The following is an 18,683-nucleotide window of genomic DNA, read 5'->3' as shown; positions in this document are numbered from 1 at the left end:
AACATGTTGCAAAAGTATAAAAAAATGTATATAAATTCTGAAAAAACGGTCTATACAAATTTATAAAACATCGATCTGATTCAACAATAATAGAAAAAAATTTTAAATATTTTTATTTTTATAATATTTAAACGATTGCAGAAACTACTTTTCAGGGCTTGCACCCTAATGTACAAAATATAGCTTATAAATTTAAAATCGTGCCGAAAAGATCGTAAAAATATAACAACATTTTTTCGAAGAGTCACGTGTTTGGTAAAGTTCACGCTTAAATTTATGATTAAATCACTTCTGGTTTAGTATAAAAGATTTGCGTAAGGTCCGATTCTCAACCAATTGCTAGAGTCTATCGAACTGTCGCAGTAATGAAAGGAATTACTTTGTTGTTAACGTGTTTGGTGTATTGTGCGAATATCGGTCCGATTCGCGCTAATTCGCCGAAAGTATGCTTGGACGGTTCATCCTGTGTGCTTGGCAGATTTATGAGTGGCAATGTGAGCGGTTCATTTGAGGCCTTCTTGGGCATACCATACGCCAAACCACCCATCGGTGATTTGAGATTCAGTGTAAGTAAGAAGCATACGTCTCGAGCAAGTAATGTTTGATTGAAACAGTATATTTATAATTTAATTAAAGAATCCTGAAGAAGCTGAGCTATGGAATGGCACCTTATCAGCAATAAATACTACGCCTGATTGTATACAACGTGATTATATCAATGTTACAAAACGGATCGGCGGATCAGAAGATTGCTTGTACTTGAATATATATCGCCCCTTGGTACGTAACATATAATTATATGATTTCTGGAATGTTTGCTCCATAGTAATTACGTAATCTATTTTTTATCTTTTTCTGCAGAACAATACCGGTAGAGAATTGCCAGTAATGTTCTTTATACACGGTGGTGGGTTTTTCACCGGATCACCGAGTCCAAACAATGTAGGACCGCAATATTTTATGGATACGGGTGATGTAATTCTAGTAGTGGCCGCCTATCGTTTGGGTCCATTTGGTAAGTGATAAAAGTTGTTTTTTTTTGAAAACCGGCTTAAAAAGAAAATAGATTATATTTCAGTATAATATTATATGTATAACTCAGAAACTATAAAGCTACCGTAGTGAAATTTGTATCATTATAGAAACACATTTTTAAATTTATTAGTAATATTGAACATCCATATAAAGTTAAGTGCTTCGAAATTTTGGAAATCGGCTCACTTCTCAAATATAACACATTTTCGTGTTCGACTGGAATATCTTTTAAGGAATAGCCATGTTTTCAAGATATTTCGACATATCCAAGATAATACTGTTATTAATGTCAATATTATTTGCATTATGGTGTTTTTTTTCAACAGGTTTTCTATCTACTAACGATGAAGAGATGACGGGAAATTTTGGACTTAAGGATCAGAAATTAGCTCTAAAATGGGTTAAAAACTACATTTCGGCTTTTGGCGGTGATCCCGATCGTGTGACTATTTTCGGTCATAGTGCTGGCGGTGCATCAGTCCATTTACACTTAATGAATAACAATAAAGAGGGTAATTTTTAAAGCAATAAAGACGATTGTGGTATTTGGAAGTACTGTTATCTCAACATATTTTCAGATCTATTCAGTAAAGCTATTATGATGAGTGGCGTCGGAAACTCACCATTCGCTTTGCCAGTAAACGATCCTAGAGACCAAGTCGTTCAACTGGCTAAAGCTGCTGGTGTAACAGAGGCTGAGAATCTAAGTTCCGCTGACCTAGTTCAAGCATTGCGATCAATCAAACCGGAAGACTTGCTAATAGCCGCCGATGATCTTAAAATTTGGGCTGAGCAACCACTTGTAATATTCCGCCCGAATATTGAAAATGACACCTGGCCTGGTGCGTTCTTAACAAAAGACCCAATGGACCCATTCATACCGTTGGGAACGAACACTGATATACCTTGGTTTATTGGTAATGCACCTGCCAAGGGTGAGGGTTTGGTTATAGCACTTCGATTAGCAAGCAATAAGAGTCTACAGGACGAATTAAATGAAGACTTTATCCAGAGGCTAAGCATTACATTGAGCTTGTCTGGTACATGTGACACAGAAGCTGTGATAGATGCATTGGTAACGGAGTATATGGATGGTAAACACGAATTGAATAATGATACGTTAAATGGCTTTTTGGAGGTAAATAAGTATGACATATCCATGCATATAAAAGAAATTACATTTAATCTTTGTTTCCTTTTTAGCTTTTGGGAGACCGCTATTTCATACACCCAACTTACAGAGTTTTAAAATCTAATGTCAATTCTAGTCGCAGTGATTTTAGAGGAATACTACGTTTTGACTATCGTGGACCCTATTCATATAGTCCATATTATACAAATAGCTCAATAGATTTCGGTACTGCACACTACGATGATACGCTGTTTCTGTTTGATGGTCCAGTTGGATTATCAAATGGTTATTCACAGCAGTCTCCTGAGGCAGCGTTGGTTAAACGCTATGTGAGGCTATATCAGTCTTTTGCCGAAAATGGGTTAGTAGGTCTAAAAATAAATATATATTTTATTGTCATGTTTCCGTTTTCAGTTATTCAGATGAATTTGCTGTCAGCGGAGAATGTAATGATTTAAATTTTCCGAATTGTGAAAATTTGTTGATCGTAAAAGATGAGGAGCCGTTCCAAACTGGCGATTCTTGGAATAGTGAACGAATGGGATTGTGGGACCAAATATATGATTCTTGCTAAATTGATTTTTCGAATACGTATACACATACTTAACCAATAAAGCAGAAAATAAAGTCATTCTTATAAATACTTGACTGTGTTAAATCTAAATTAAATATTTTTTGGTTCCAGTTCATAAACCTTACCAGGTCAAGTCAAACCATTTACTTTTTCATTTTTAGTGGGAAGTGCGACGACTGTTTGTTTGATGACAGGAAATATTTCCTCTTGTCCTCGTTCATTACCAAACCCATTTGCTTCGCTTCCTTACCCATTCTGGAGAAAGCAGAACTAACGGAGCGGTTGTAGCGGCCAATGATACCGTATAAAAGAAAGTACTTTCTCGATTCAGCTCTGCAGTCCGAATTATTTTCTCCAAGAGTAGATTGAAGAATGCGCATGAAAGGGAGTTGAGAGTTTGGTATCGGTATTTTATCCCAATTTACGCCGATACTACGGATACTGTGATCTATAACTTGTGTATACAGACTAATCAAAATTTATGTGAAAAATTCAAATAGCCCAGCTTTAGTTTTTTTTATTTTTATCTTGAACAAATATTGTGTTTTCTGACACGAATTTTTGCGTAAACCTACTTTCTTTTGTCCCATTTTTTGAATTTCAAAAATTAAATTTTTCTCCTTATATTCTAATATCGGAAAACGCCTAATTTTCAATCAAGAAAAATCTGATTTTCATAAAATGTAAGTAATCTGTATGATTGCTGAGATCTCTTCTTTCTGATGTTATTAAAAATCCATTCATTACTTGGGTAAAATTGCTCAGAAAACGCCAAAAAGTGCCCCATTGTTAGAGGGGAACGCCACAGAGCCATGATTAAAGACTTTGACTTTTTCGTGCCTAAATTGGAGGATGCCTATATGGACCACTTTTGGTTGCAGCAAGATGGCGCTACATGTCATACAGCCAACAAAACAATCAATATTTTAAAGTTAAATTCTTGAGCTTAATATTATATTATTAAATGCTCAAAAAAAGCAAACACATTTTACTTCGAAAAATGCAATTCACTGCCGACTCTCAATATCGGAGAGTAAGGCTGGAAATATGACTGACCGTGCTTAGTAAATTTTAAGAAAGGTACGCTGATAGACTATCTCTTTTGTTTTTTATAGATGATGGCGGGTTGTGTTCGACCACTCCAAGTCCTGTGAATAGTCCTGAATATACATTATTAGGAAAGTTGGCGGGTATTTTTTTTTAATCTTCAGGCTTCGCTTAGCTCTTAAAGTTTTCAAAAACATGTAATTGGTGCCTCTGGTGATCCTTCGAGTTACTATTTTTCGCTATAAGAAAATTATTAATTTCTTATACCATGTTCAGACCGAAAATTTGAAAGGGTTAGATTACATTAAGCCCTTCACTAATCAGCCCGTTCTCACTGCCGTTGAAAAGATAATAAAACAGCTGTTTTTGCCATTCAAGAATTCACATCGCTTAATATTTATTAAAAGAAAACATTGTCATTGTTTTTTTGTAATAAAAACGTATGCTTTTAAATATTTTCCACAAAATGGAAATAATGAACGCATTTTTTCATTTGGGAAGTCGATTTTCAGGTGAAATTAGATTCATTGCTGTAAAAAAAGTTTGTTTGTTCACATTTTTTCCCTTTGTATGTCTAAATCATGTGTGATAATGTAATAGATTTTCAATGCTGACAAGTAGATGGCGCAAACTCAGAGTCGCACAGAGAGATTTAGCGTGGATCAGTTTCAAATCATTCCGATGAAGTGATTTCGAACTGTCATTTTTGTATGGCGAAATCTTGATAAATTTATAAGATTAGTGGGATAAACCACTCAACAGCCGAAATCGTGTGATTAAGTCTCGGTCTGAACATGGTATTAATATGACATCATTCAATCGCTTCCAAGACTTCTTTTTCAGGAACGAATTAGATGAACCCACTAAGTCAAGTCGTATGTCGTAATATCACGTTCGATATTGACTTCTTAAGCAAGAAGAGAGTTTGGTTTATTGCTACAGACCAACGACTTCAAATAACTCCACCATAAGTAGTATAATGGTGTTCAATCACAACAGCTTGGAGGCCATTCAATTGTCACATTTTCTTGAAATAATCGAAACTCCAAAATTTCCTCGGAATAGTTCGGTTGTTGCACGTGCTGTAGGACTCGTAGCCCCGTATTGTTCGAACCAGATGTTGCCAATATCAGAGTGAGCGAGGTTACCGATTGCATTCTTTTTCACATTGTCGGTAGAGGTTTTTACAATATTTGTGCAAATTTGGTTGCTGTAGCTTTAGTGATTTAGGAAATATGTACATTAAACTTATTAGAGGGTGGGGCAATGCCCACTTTTCAAAATTGTTTGCCCACAGGTGGGTTTTATCCAGGTATCTCAATTTTTACTCATGTTACAGCATGCACGGTCGGACGGACAGATAGACAGTCACCCGGATTTCAACTCGTTTCTTCATCCTGATCATTTATATACATATATGTAACCTTATATCTATCTCGATTAGTTTTAGGGTCTTATTTACTTTTAAGGGCCACGTACTCAAACCGCAAAACTCGGCAAATTTAATGTAAAATTCTGCACTCTCTTAAGCCAAGGGTTTACTACGATCATTATCCTTAACAGAGCGAATATTCGTAAGTGCAATAAAGACAACATTGATGGCTTTATAGAGGGAATTATGGAGCACAATAATTAAGTATATGGTACATTAACTTCATGGAATATACTTTGCGGTCAATTAGCTATTAGGTGATTGGTTCTCCTGGGTAAAGAAACCCCACACGTGATAATCTCGACGTTATCCCCCCAGCGATAAAATAGTTCTAACAAATATAAAATGTTTATTATTATTGTTTTGACAAAAATATTTCATTAGCAATAGTGTTTAGTAAAATGAGCCCTTGTTCGAAAGATAAGTTTCAGCGACCCGACGGATTCCTTTTTGCTCAAATATCATTGAACATGCTTACTTATCAGCAAAGCCGGAATACAATTAAAAATAAATATCTATTTTCAAATGTACATGCAAACATATGTATGTATGTACATAAACAACCACATGCATTTAAATGCAATGTACATCTAATAATAATAAAAATGCATGGGACACAAGTCATAAATTTACCGAAGAGATAACATTAATGAAAATAATTCTCAGCTCAGTGAAAGTCTTTTCATTTTTCCCCACCAGTGTTAAGGAATGACAAATCTTCATTGAGTTTTTTAAACACTTTTAACACTTCGAAGATTCGACAGAGATATAATATCATCCCCCGTGGTCGGGTTCTTAGTTGTTTGAATATTCCGGTGTGAGCCACAGTTCCAGGCTCATAGTAGTTGAAAAATAGTTTCAAACTAGTTGATTTCACTGCAGGAGTACTGTGTTCACTTATGAACCTGATCATCTAAAATGAAAATATTATTTTGAAAACTTCCTGTACACGTGCTTTTTCAACTTGCTTCAGCTTCAACTAAGCAACAAATCATTCCCACATGCTTTACTCAAACAAATGCCATTAGCTTACAGTTAGCAACATAAAAAGGTAAGTTTTCTATAACATAAATACCAACTCCCTGTGAATGTAAAATTATGCTCCTAAAATCTCGGAAATATTAATCAAATTTTTCCGCGCCAAACTTGAATATCAAAAAATATTATTTTTCTATTTTGAAAAATGAACTATAGTTTTAATATTAATTTATAGATTAAAAATACTAAAAATAGAAATTTATATAAAAACTGTAAGTTAAAAAATATGTATTTGAAAACTTATAAAATTTGAAAACTTATAAAATTTGAATCGGCTATCGGTAGGAGTGCTAAATGGATTTAGTGAATTTGTCTATTGTAAAAATGGCTGAAAATAGATGGCAACCCCGTCCACACTAACGGTACTGTTAAAAACTATTAAAAGGGCAATAAATCAGTAACTAGATAACACATATACATATAATTTTACACCCGTGTTGGTATTAAAGGGCTTTATAGGAGCCGGGGAAGATATTTTAAGATTGAATTGGTAAAATCAGATATCACGGGGCCCGTTCCACTGATTTTGGCATTCTACTCACATAATGGGATACATCTTTGCAATAATAATTCCTTTAAAATATGCCACTTTATGACTAAAAACTGTCCAAATCCAACCAACACTGCTCAAGCCCCCAAATACCGGAAATACGCACTTCAGTATCTAAAGTTGTCTTTTGACCGAAAATATCGGTTAATGTATGGAACGTTACAATTAAAATTCTGAGATAAACCTCTCCTGATTATAGTATCTCTGTGTATTAAAAATGGATTGAATCGGGTCAATACTTTACTAAGCCTCCGTATACCTAATTTCTAATTTTCGGCTCACTTCATACCCGGAATTTTCGAACATCTGGCTGACTTTATCCATATGATTTGTGATAGTATGTGAGGTACCTTAATGAAATCCAGATAACTTTTTTTAGTACTTGACATGTTAATAGTATGTATGTGTTTCGTTTGCCATGGTCGTCATCAAAAGGGGGGTCTCTCATCCGAGGCTGGCTATAGCTTTTCACTGGGGGTGTTTTTTTACGTGGCGGGTCCCAAACCCAGCGCACAACCCTTGTAGGGAGTATGTATGTGTTACTGGTAAAAATAGATCAAATCGGGTCATTACCACCCCCGACTCCCATATTTTCCGCAGTTAATTTCTTGGACTTTGATTCTTGTAAGTTGCAAGAGTATAAAATGTTAGGTTACACCCGAACCTGGCCCGTCGTTACTTGTATTTATTATTTTAGAAAATAAATGTTTAGGGCATATACCCTAATGTGCAAAATTTGCTCGTTTAGCTAATTTATTTGAAAACATTACGAATATCTGCATACATTTGCTTATCTAAAACGACGACTCATTTGTAATTATGGCCTAATTACTTCTGGTTTGGTATAAAAGTTTTGCATAAAGTCAGATTCTCAAACAAGATTGTCGCAGTAATGAAAGGAACTATTTTGTTGTTGACGTGTTTGGTGTATTGTTCGAATATCGGTCCGATACGTGCCAATTTACCGAAGGTATGCTTTGCGGGTTCATCTTGTGTGGTCGGCCGATTTATGAGCGGCTTTGAGAGCTATTCATTTGAAGCTTTCTTGGGCATACCATACGCCAAACCACCCATCGACGATTTGAGATTTAGCGTAAGTAAGAAGCGTACGTCTCGAACAAGCAATGTCTGATTGCAACAGTATATTTATAATCTAATTAAAGAATCCTGAAGAAGCTGAACTATGGGATGGCACATTATCAGTACAATATCCTAAGCCTGATTGTATACAACGTGATTATACCCATGTATTAAAACCGATTAGCGGTTCAGAGGATTGCCTGTACTTGAACATATATCGCCCCTTGGTAACTAATATACAATTATAAAATTACCAAAATTTTGCTCAAAAAATTACCAAAATTTTTTTGCTGCAGCACAAAGCCGGTGGAGAATTGCCAGTAATGTTTTACATACACGGTGGTGGCTTTTTTAGCGGTTCACCAAGTCCTAGCAATATAGGACCCCAATATTTTATGGATACGAGTGATGTTATTCTAGTAGTGCCCGCCTATCGCTTGGGTCCATTTGGTAAGTAAAGTGTTAATAATTTGGTTGTAGACCGGTTCTAAAACAAAGCAGATTATTTGATTATAAAATTATATGTATAAATCAGGAGCTATCAAGCTATTGTAGGGAAACTTTTATCTTTGTAAAAACACCCTTTTAAAACTATTAGTAATATTAAACATCCATATAAAGTTAAGTGTTTCGAAATTTTGGAAATCTCCTCACTTCTAAAATATTACACATTGTCGTGTTCGACTGGAATATTTTTTAAGCCATTATATCAAGATATTTCGTCATATCCAAGGGAATCTTATTATTAATGCCAATATTATTTGCATTATTGCGTTACTTTCAACAGGTTTCCTATCTACTAACGATGAAGACATGACGGGAAATTATGGACTTAAAGATCAGAAATTAGCTCTACAATGGGTTCAAAAGTACATTTCGGCTTTTGGAGGTGATCCCGATCGTGTGACTATTTTCGGTCATAGTGCTGGCGCTGCAGCAGTCCATTTACACTTAATGAATAACAATTATGAGGGTAATTTATGAGACCATAAAGATGATACCAAGTATTGGAAATTCTGTAATCTCAACACATTTTCAGGTCTATTCAGTAAAGCTATTATGATGAGTGGCGCCGCAAACTCACCATTCGCTTTACCATTAAACGATCCTAGAGATCAAGTCGTTCAATTGGCTAAAGCTGCTGGTGTAACAGAAGCTGAATATCTAAGTTCCGCTGGCCTAGTTCACGCATTGCGATCAATCAAACCGAAAATCTTGCTACGAGCTGCCGATGATCTTAAAATTTGGGCTGAGCAACCTGTTACAATTTTCCGCCCGAATGTTGAAAATTACGCCTGGACTGGTGCATTCTTGATACGTGATCCAAGATTTCCATACATAACCTTTGGAACGGGCAATGACATACCTTGGATCGTTGGTAATGTACCTGCCAAGGGTGAGGGTTTGGTTATTGCACTTCGATTGACAACCAATAAGAAATTGCAGAAAGAGTTCAATGAAGAGTTTAGCAAAAGATTGAGCATTACATTGGACTTACCTCTTGCATGTGACACAGAAGATGTGATAGAATCATTGGTAACAGAGTATATGGATGGTAAACGAGAATTGAATAATGAAACGATGGATGGCTTTTTGGAGGTAAATAAGTATGAAATCTCTGTGCATATGAAATTAATTACATTTAATCTTTGTTTCCTTTATAGCTTTTAGGAGATGCCTATTTCGTATATCCAACTTTCAATCTTTTATTTTATAATATCGATTCTAATCGCACTGATTTTAGGGGAATAATAAATTTTGACTATCGCGGACCCTATTCAAATTCGAAATTATTTACGAATAGCTTAAAAGATTTTGGCACCGCACACGTTGATGATTCGCTGTTCCTGTTTGAAGGGCCACAAGGAGTGTCATATGGTTATTTAAAGAAGTCTCGTGAGGCAGCTTTGGTTAGACGCTATGTGAGGCTATATCAGTCTTTTGCCGAAAATGGGTGAGTGGGTCTAAAAATAAGTGAATGACTTAGTGTGATGTTTCCTTTTTTAGTTATTCTGATGAATTTGCTGATATCGAAGAATGTAATGAAATAAATTTTCCGTATTGTGAATATTTGTCGATCGTAAAAGATGAGGAGCCGTTCCAAACTAGCAAATCTTGGAATATTAAACGAATGGCATTGTGGGACAAGATATATTATTATTATTGCTAATTGCTTTTTCGAATACGCATACACACATTTATTGCAATAAAGCCGAAAATAAAGTCTTACTAATACTTGAATGTGCTAAATCTGATAAGTTAGAACAAAAATAATTTTCTTTGTTCCAGTTCATAAGGGTTATGGTATGCGTTTATTAAGTACCAGGTCAAGTCAAACCATTGATATTGAAATAAAATGAAGCCACAATCATTTATTAGACCACTAAAATTAATTTTTTTGGGACTGTAAATCTTTCGTCGGCATGCCCTAGCCAGCACAAGAGTGGAGTTCTTTGTAAAAATAATGTCTACCTTAATAATTTTAAGATTATCATTATTATAGGTTGGTGAATATAAGAAATTATGACAAAAAGTAAGTTTAATAACAACATACGATGTGAAAGATATTTTAAAAAATTAAATTGGCAGTGTTGTAGGTAATGAAAAGATATATATCTTGTTGTGTATCGTAAAGCAGTAAGGCTGGAAATATGACCCAGTTTGCTTAGTAAAATTTAGAGCAGGTCCGCTGAAAATCTATCTATTTTGTTCTTTATACACGATGGAGGTTTGTTTTTTGGAGACTCCAAGTCCATCAGTAAATAGTACTGAGTATTTTAGGTAAATTAATGGGTATTTTTATAATATAATAAAATTTCTTTCAAAAGAACACACTAATTGCTAAGGATTGCTAAGGCGTTTTTATTTAGTGCGATGTATACAACTTTGCTTCCGCCGTTTTTTTTTTGTAAATTTAAGGTTTTATTGTATAAAAACGGCCCAAAAGTGTTTTCCCTTATTCCCTCAAAAAGCAATGCTTAATTAACACACGAAATGCTTTATGATCCATTTTTTTGTAAACTAACACAAGTTGCTTTACAAAAATTCTATATTTTTTAATACCTAATAGAAATCATATAGATGGTAGTAGTAGAGTAATAGTATTATCTATGTATGTGTCAGCCTCAGCCGCACTTTTCTTGGAATTAGAGAAGAAAAGCAAAATTTCCCGAAAATTTCGAGAATTCGGCTCAAAAAGTGACATTTTCAGTTGAGAATAAGTTTGGGATGCAAACAGATCTCTACAAATATTTGCTGTCCAAGATCGATAGAAAACGATTTAATCGATTTAAACGACCAGTGCTTGACCCTAGAGACATCTACTGGAAAACGGCGGAAGCAAAGTTGTAGACCTAATACAATCGATACAATTAAGATCTGAGTATAACATCATTCAAATGTCCTCCACGAAGTCTTTTCCAGGAACGAATTCGATGAACCCAATTTTCTAGCACTTTTTCCCCTAAATGATGTCGTATGTCATGAATATCACGTTCAATATTGACTTCTTAAGCTTGAAGAAAGTGTGGTTTATTGCTATAGACCAATGACTTCATGTAACCTCACAAGAGGTAGTTTAATGGTGTTACATCACAACTTTTTGAAGGCCATTCAATGTCACAATTTCTTGAAATGATCGAAACTCCAAACTTTTCTCACAATAATTCAGTTTTTGCACGTTCTGTGTGGCACATAGCATCGTGTTGTTGGAAAGAGATGTTGTCAAGATCAACTTCTTCCAATTGCCTCCATAAAGAGTTGGTTATCATCGATCTATACCGCTCTCCATTCAGTGAAGCTGCGTAACCAGCTTCATTTCGAAAGAAGTATGGACCGAACCCCACCAAACTGTCAATTTAATGGTTGTTCATGAATAATTTATAGATCTTCTTCGCACAAAAATCGACAGTTTTGTTTATTTGCCGCACCAATCAGATTAAACGTGGATTTTCACTGTATTGAATAGTTTATTATATGAATCATAGTGTAAAACGTATACCACAGCAACGTGTGGCCGGATCCACTAGTATTTATATAATTATTATTTTGACAAAAATATTTCATTATCAACAGCCTTGAGTAAAATGAGCCCTTGTTCGATAGTTAAGTTTCAGCGACCCGACGGATTCCTTTTTAACACTTTGAAGATTCGACAGTGATATCATCCCCTGTGGTCGGGTCCTTCGTTGCATCTGCTGTGCGTACATTGAAAACCTCGTGACGACACTATATGAAAAACACAAACAACTAAAATTTTCAAATTAAATTATTGTTTGGAATATAATTTTTTTTAATATATATTTATTTGCAATCTATCAATTGACTATCAGCAAATTTTTAAAATACATTAATAGTGACAGGATTGATTGTTCTCCATTGAGACTAATCAATATATTCTTAAATTATTTTATTTGCTTAAACTTCTTAAAACTACTTAAAATCTATACGGAAGATTCAAAATGTGAGTTCATTTTAAGCGTCTAACATCCATACTGTTGTCTAGTAAATTTTTTGCCAGTAAGTTTTCATGATTAGACAACCTATCTAAATACTTTCGACAAGATTTGCTGATTTCGTCTTTAACAAAAGGTATATTTAAGTCTTTGTGGAGTTCGAAGTTGCTTACTTACCAAGGAGCACTTAAAATGCTTCTTAAAGCTTTCGATTGATATCTTTGGAGGATTTCAATGTTGGACTTGTAAAGTCGTACTTTATTTTCAAGGCTAAGTTGTATTCGCTGACCTTAAAACCCAGTACGTTTTTTTTTGGAATATAATTGTGGAATTGTTTTCCACTAGTGTGACACTGTTGAATTTTAGGCCGAAATCTGACGATTTACATCTCTTAGGGCCGAATTCACAGTTATTAGTTAACCGTTAGTAAACTTACATGTTCAACTAGTAATTTATATTCGCAGTGTAGAGTTTAATTAATACTTCTCTTAACTGAAATATATGGCAGCATCGTCATATTTCTGGATTTCAATGTAGACACCATTGCCAAAACATATGTTTCCTGTTTTTTGTTTTCTGTTTACATTTTTATGTTTAAATTTAAAAAAACGGAAAGACCAAACGTATGTTCTGCTAATTTTTCACAATAGGATCTACCATAAACCTATTATTAAAACTTGTAGAACAGCATAACAACATAATAAAAAAACCATGCGACTACAAGGGAAAAAGAAGAAACGTGGGAAAATATAGTTGACAAATTTAGTCAGGAAAGTGAAGAATCAAATATTACAATTAAAAAAAAAAATAATAATAATTAAAAAAGAAAAGAGAAGTCCTTACACCACAGGAGGAGGTGCACCAATTGAAGTGTCGCTGTCTCATTATTATATTCGCAAGACATTTCAACAAATTTTCAGTGAAAGCAATTATTGATTATGCTTTCACAACATCAGCTGTTATTTGACTAGTAATTAACCAATAGAGATTGAGGGTTTAACTAATAGTTAACTAAGCATAGTTAAAAAAAAAAATAGTTGGTTGAGCCGTTGGTTTTGGTTAACTAATTACTATGAGTCCGGCCCTTAGGGCATAACGTAAAACATAAGAAGTTTCTTGAGTAGAAAAGCGATAGTTGTTTGAATATTCCAGTGACGAATTAGAACTGTGGCTCGTAGTAGTTGAAAAATAGTTTAACACTATTTGATATCACTGTTGGTATTCTATGTTTACTTATGAACTTGACCATCTATAATGAAAATCTTATTTTGAAAACTTCCTGTTCACGTGCTTCAACTAAGTAATTAATCATTCCCACAAGCTTTACTTGCGTCTCAAACAAATGTCATTAGCTTGCAGTTAGCAACCTAATAAAGTAGATTGTTTACAAGATAAGTTCCAACTTCCTGTGAAAGTCAAATTATGCCCTTAAAATATTAGAAATATTAATTGTATCAAATTTCCGCGCGAAACTTTATTGATTATTAAAAAATAAATTTTTTTTATTTTAAAAAATGAACTATAGATTTAGTATTAATTTATAGATTAAAAATACTAAAAATACAGAAAACTATTAGAACTGTAAGTTAAGAAAATATGTATTTAGAAAAATTTGGATCAGCTATCGGCAAGGGTGCTAAAGGGACTTAGAAAGCAATCTCGTCCACACTAATTGTACTGTTAAAAACGACTAAAAGGTCGATAAATTACTAACTAAATACCACATATCATACAATTTTACACCCGGGTTGGTATGAGGGGGTTTTATAGGAGCCGTGGTAAATATTTGACGATAGAATTGGTAAAATAACATATTTCGGGAAACGACCGACGGTATGCGACTTAACTTGGCTCGTAGCATTCTACTCATATTCATATGTTACAGATCGAAAATGGGCGAAATCAGACTACAATCAAGCCTACTTCTCATATATTACAATTTTAAATGAAACTTTCACTTTCCAGTACACAAAGCAAGAAGAAATTATAAGGGCTTGCAATTTTGCAATAATAATTCCTTTAAAGTATGCCACTTTATGACTAAAAACTGTCCAAATCCAACCAACACTGCTCAAGCCCCCAAATACCGGAAATGTGGACTACAGTATATATAGCTGACTTTGGATCGAAGGTGTCGTTTAGTGTATGGTATATGCAATTAAAATTCATGGTATCTCTGTGTATTAAAAATAGGTTGAATGAGTTTTCGGGTGACTTTATACCGGGAATTTTAGGACATCTGGCTGACTTTACTCCATATGATTTGTGGTAGTATGTGAGGTGTCTTAATGAAACCCAGACAATATTTTTTTAGTATGTGACATATTAATAGTATGTGTTACTGGTAAAAATAGATCAAAGCTCCCCCAGCTCCCATATTTTCTTAGCGCTCCCTTACTTGTATTTATTATACATAATGTACATTATGTACAAAAATTGCTAGTATAGCTAATTTATTCGAAATCATTACGAATATCTGCATAAATTTGTTTATCTATAACGACGACTTTGTATCTTCGAGGAAGCAGATGTTTGGAAAATAACTCATTTATAATTATGGCCTAATTACTTCTGGTTTGGTATAAAAGTTTTGCATAAAGTCAGATTCTCAAACAAATTTTTAAAGTCTATCGAATTGGCGCAGTAATGAAAGGAATTACTTTGTTGTTAACATGTTTGGTGTATTGTTCGAATATCGGTCCGATACGTGCCAATTTACCGAAGGTATGCTTTGCGGGTTCATCTTGTGTGGTCGGTCGATTTATGAGCGGCTATGAGAGCTATTCATTTGAAGCTTTCTTGGGCATACCATACGCCAAACCACCCATCGACGATTTGAGATTTAGCGTAAGTAAGAAGCGTACGTCTCGAACAAGCAATGTGTGATTGCAACAGTATATTTATAATCTAATTAAAGAATCCTGAAAAAGCGGAACTATGGAATGGCACCTTATTAGCACAATATCCTAAGCCTGATTGCATACAACGTGATTATATCAATATATTAAAACCGATTAGCGGTTCAGAGGATTGCCTGTACTTGAACATATATCGCCCCTTGGTAACTAATATATATTCTTAAATTACCAAATTTTGTTCAACAAAATGTGTATTTTTGGCTGCAGCACAAAGCCGGTGGAAAATTGCCAGTAATGTTTTACATACATGGTGGTGGCTTTTTTAGCGGTTCACCAAGTCCTAGCAGTGTAGGACCCCAATATTTTATGGATACGAGTGATGTAATTCTAGTAGTGCCCGCCTACCGCTTGGGTCCATTTGGTAAGTGATAAAAGTTGTTTTGTTTGAAAACCGGCTTAAAAAGAAAATAGATTATACATATTTCAGTATAATATTATATGTATAACTCAGAAACTATAAATAATAAAAACACCCTTTCAAAATTATTAGTAATATTAAACATCCATATAAAGTTAAGTGAATTGAAATTTTGGAAATCTGCTCACTTCTGAGATATTAAAAATTTTCGTGAGTGACTGAAATATTTTAAGCAATTGCCATTTTTTCAAGATATTTGGACATATCCAAGGGAATCTTATTATTAATGCTAATATTATTTGCATTATTCCTTTATTTTCAACAGGTTTCCTATCTACTAACGATGAAGAGATGACGGGAAATTTTGGACTTAAGGATCAGAAATTAGCTCTAAAATGGGTTAAAAACTACATTTCGGCTTTTGGCGGTGATCCCGACCGTGTGACTATTTTCGGTCATAGTGCTGGCGCTGCAGCAGTCCATTTACACTTAATGAATAACAATAAAGAGGGTAATTTATGAGACCATAAAGACGATACCAAGTATTGGAAGCACTGTTACCTCAACACATTTTCAGGTCTATTCAGTAACGCTATTATGATGAGTGGCGCCGCAAACTCACCATTCGCTTTGCCATTAAACGATCCTAGAGACCAAGTGGTTCAATTGGCTAAAGCTGCTGGTGTAATAGAAGCGGAGAGTCTAAGTTCCGCTGACCTAGTTCAAGCATTGCGATCAATCAAACCGAAAACCTTGCTACGAGCTGCCGATGATCTTAAAATTTGGGCTGAGCAACCAATTGTAATTTTTCGTCCGAATGTTGAAGATAAGTGCTGGAATGATGCATTTTTAACAAAGAACCCAAGAGAACCATATATACCGTTTGGAACGGACAATGATATACCTTGGATCGTTGGTAATGCACCTGCCAAGGGTGAGGGTTTGCCTATGGCACTTCGGTTGACAACAAATAAGAAATTGCGGAATGAGTTCAATAAAGAGTTTAGCAAAAGATTGAGCATTACATTGGATTTACCTCTTGTATGTGACACAGAAGATGTGATACAGTCATTGGTAAAAGAGTACATGGATGGTAACCGAGAATTGAATGATGAAACATTGGATGGCTTTTTGGAGGTAAATAAGTATAAAATATGGATGCACAAAAGTAATTATAATTAATTATTGTTTTCTTTTTAGCTTTTGGGAGACGCCTATTTCGTATACCCAACTTACAGGTTTTTAAGTTATAATGTCGATTCTAACCGCACTGATTTTAGAGGAATAATAAATTTTGACTATCGCGGACCCTATTCGTATTCGAAAATATTTACAAAGAGCTTAAAAAATTTTGGCACTGCACACGTTGATGATTCGCTGTTCCTGTTTCAAGGGCCACGCGGAGTGTCGTATGGTTATTTAAAGAAGTCTCGTGAGGCAGCTTTGGTTAGACGCTATGTGAGGCTGTTTCAGTCTTTTGCCGAAAATGGGTGAGGGGGTCTAAAAATAAGTGTATGACTTAGTGTGATGTATCCTTTTTTCAGTTATTCAGATGAATTTGCTGACATCGAAGAATGTAATGATTTAAATTTTCCGAAATGTGAATCTTTGTCGATTGTAAAGAAGGATGAACCTTTCGAATCTGGTATACCGTGGAATATTGAACGAATGGCGTTTTGGGAATACCTATATGAAATTTGCCAGTTTTGAATGTTTATATATACATATTTTGTATTTATATATACATATGTCCATGCATATACTTTCTTTTTGCAATAAAGCCGAAAATGAAGTCATACTAATCCTTGACTGAGTTAAATCGGAATATGTAGAATACTTATTTATTTATTTTGTTCAAATTCATAGGGGCGAGTTATTCGTTTCTTAATTTAGCAAATCACTATTTGAAACTGAACTCAAATCACTCACATTTTCATTTCCAAATCAGATGAAGTCCCAATCGTTCTCTTCTATCAGCGCATCATAAATAAGTGTTCTGTGCTATATTAGCTTCATGACAGCGGAAATGCTTTGTTTCTTCTATATTCTATATTCTTTCTAAATTCCCCGAAAAATATGTGACTCACCTAACCCCTTTACATTGCTGTTAAAATTCTTAAGAAGTCCGAAAAGTTAAGAAGTGCGAGAAATGATCTTTCACTGAACCTTGCAAAAATTGTGCGAGTAGACTTTGAAGAGGGTATACCCGAAATACACCATATAGGTAATAACTAGAAATCAATTAGTTCCTAAATGTCTGAAACTCGAACGCAAGGTTTACGCAGTTAAGCCCTTTTAATTTATGCTTGTAGGAAATTGAGAGAGTTTTAACAATTAGGTAAACCAAGAACACAGGAGGACCTTCGGAAAAATGTGTTTGGCGGTGTTGCTTGGCTGTTCCTAAATTAACGCACACACGAGGACTTGACTTACCCCTACAGCGACTACTTTGTTTGTTTGTTTGACAAAACTATTAAAGGGGCCGCTTCTGAGAAGATCTTTTGCGTGAAGAGCTCTTATGGCAGACACCAGAGAACGTGAATTGAGCAATTTCCACGCGTGATACCAAAGTGAAGCGTGACATGATGAAACGGCAATCTTACCGTTCAAATCACGCTATTCCTATTGGCAAACGCTGTACTTGCAATGCAAAAAAAAAAAGATTTTTTGAAATTTAGAAGTTGAAAAACTTAAGCTACAATAACCTCTAACTTCTTAGGGTTGTGTGCTAGGCTTACTAGTCTGACACGTGGCTGCGAGCTTCACGTTTTCCTCGAAAATAACATTCGAAAATATAATTATCTGACTGTTAGTTAATGCAGTTGTACGCATATACATATACATATGTATGTAAATACAACACTGTGCTTGTGACCCATTTATTTACTAGTATTTGTTCGCATGCTCTTATCAACACCCGGTAGTCAAAAGGTGGGCGGCGTGAATGACGTTTCAATGAAATCGCGAATATGATTTCTTATTTTTACGCATATATGAATATTTATGTATACTATATTATTAAGAGCATATGTATGCATGTATGTGTGTATGCGCTAAGTAGTATT

General features: G+C 34.7%; 2 protein-coding genes across 2 annotated transcripts; both read left to right on the top strand.

Moving 5' to 3' along the window:
• Positions 1-361: 361 nt before the first annotated feature.
• Positions 362-2,810, top strand: LOC120772380 (cholinesterase 1-like). Its single transcript, XM_040100971.1, has 7 exons — positions 362-566; positions 637-780; positions 862-1,015; positions 1,362-1,547; positions 1,614-2,173; positions 2,239-2,528; positions 2,582-2,810. Exons 1-7 carry the CDS (start codon positions 366-368, stop codon positions 2,739-2,741), a joined length of 1,695 nt encoding a protein of 564 aa, XP_039956905.1. The 5' UTR covers positions 362-365; the 3' UTR covers positions 2,742-2,810.
• A 4,884-nt stretch (positions 2,811-7,694) lies between these two features.
• On the top strand, positions 7,695-17,388 carry LOC120773111. Its single transcript, XM_040102105.1, is given in 12 exon segments — positions 7,695-7,901; positions 7,972-8,115; positions 8,185-8,338; positions 8,676-9,487; positions 9,553-9,842; positions 9,896-10,053; positions 14,969-15,189; positions 15,260-15,403; positions 15,468-15,621; positions 15,944-16,755; positions 16,819-17,108; positions 17,163-17,388. Coding segments are annotated over 12 exon segments (3,546 nt in total). The 5' UTR covers positions 7,695-7,700; the 3' UTR covers positions 17,329-17,388.
• The last annotated feature ends 1,295 nt before the right edge of the window (positions 17,389-18,683 follow it).

This window comes from Bactrocera tryoni, chromosome 3 (genome assembly GCF_016617805.1).
Source record: "Bactrocera tryoni isolate S06 chromosome 3, CSIRO_BtryS06_freeze2, whole genome shotgun sequence".
Classification (NCBI taxonomy): domain Eukaryota; kingdom Metazoa; phylum Arthropoda; class Insecta; order Diptera; family Tephritidae; genus Bactrocera; species Bactrocera tryoni.
This window is presented reverse-complemented; position numbering and strand designations above follow the sequence as displayed.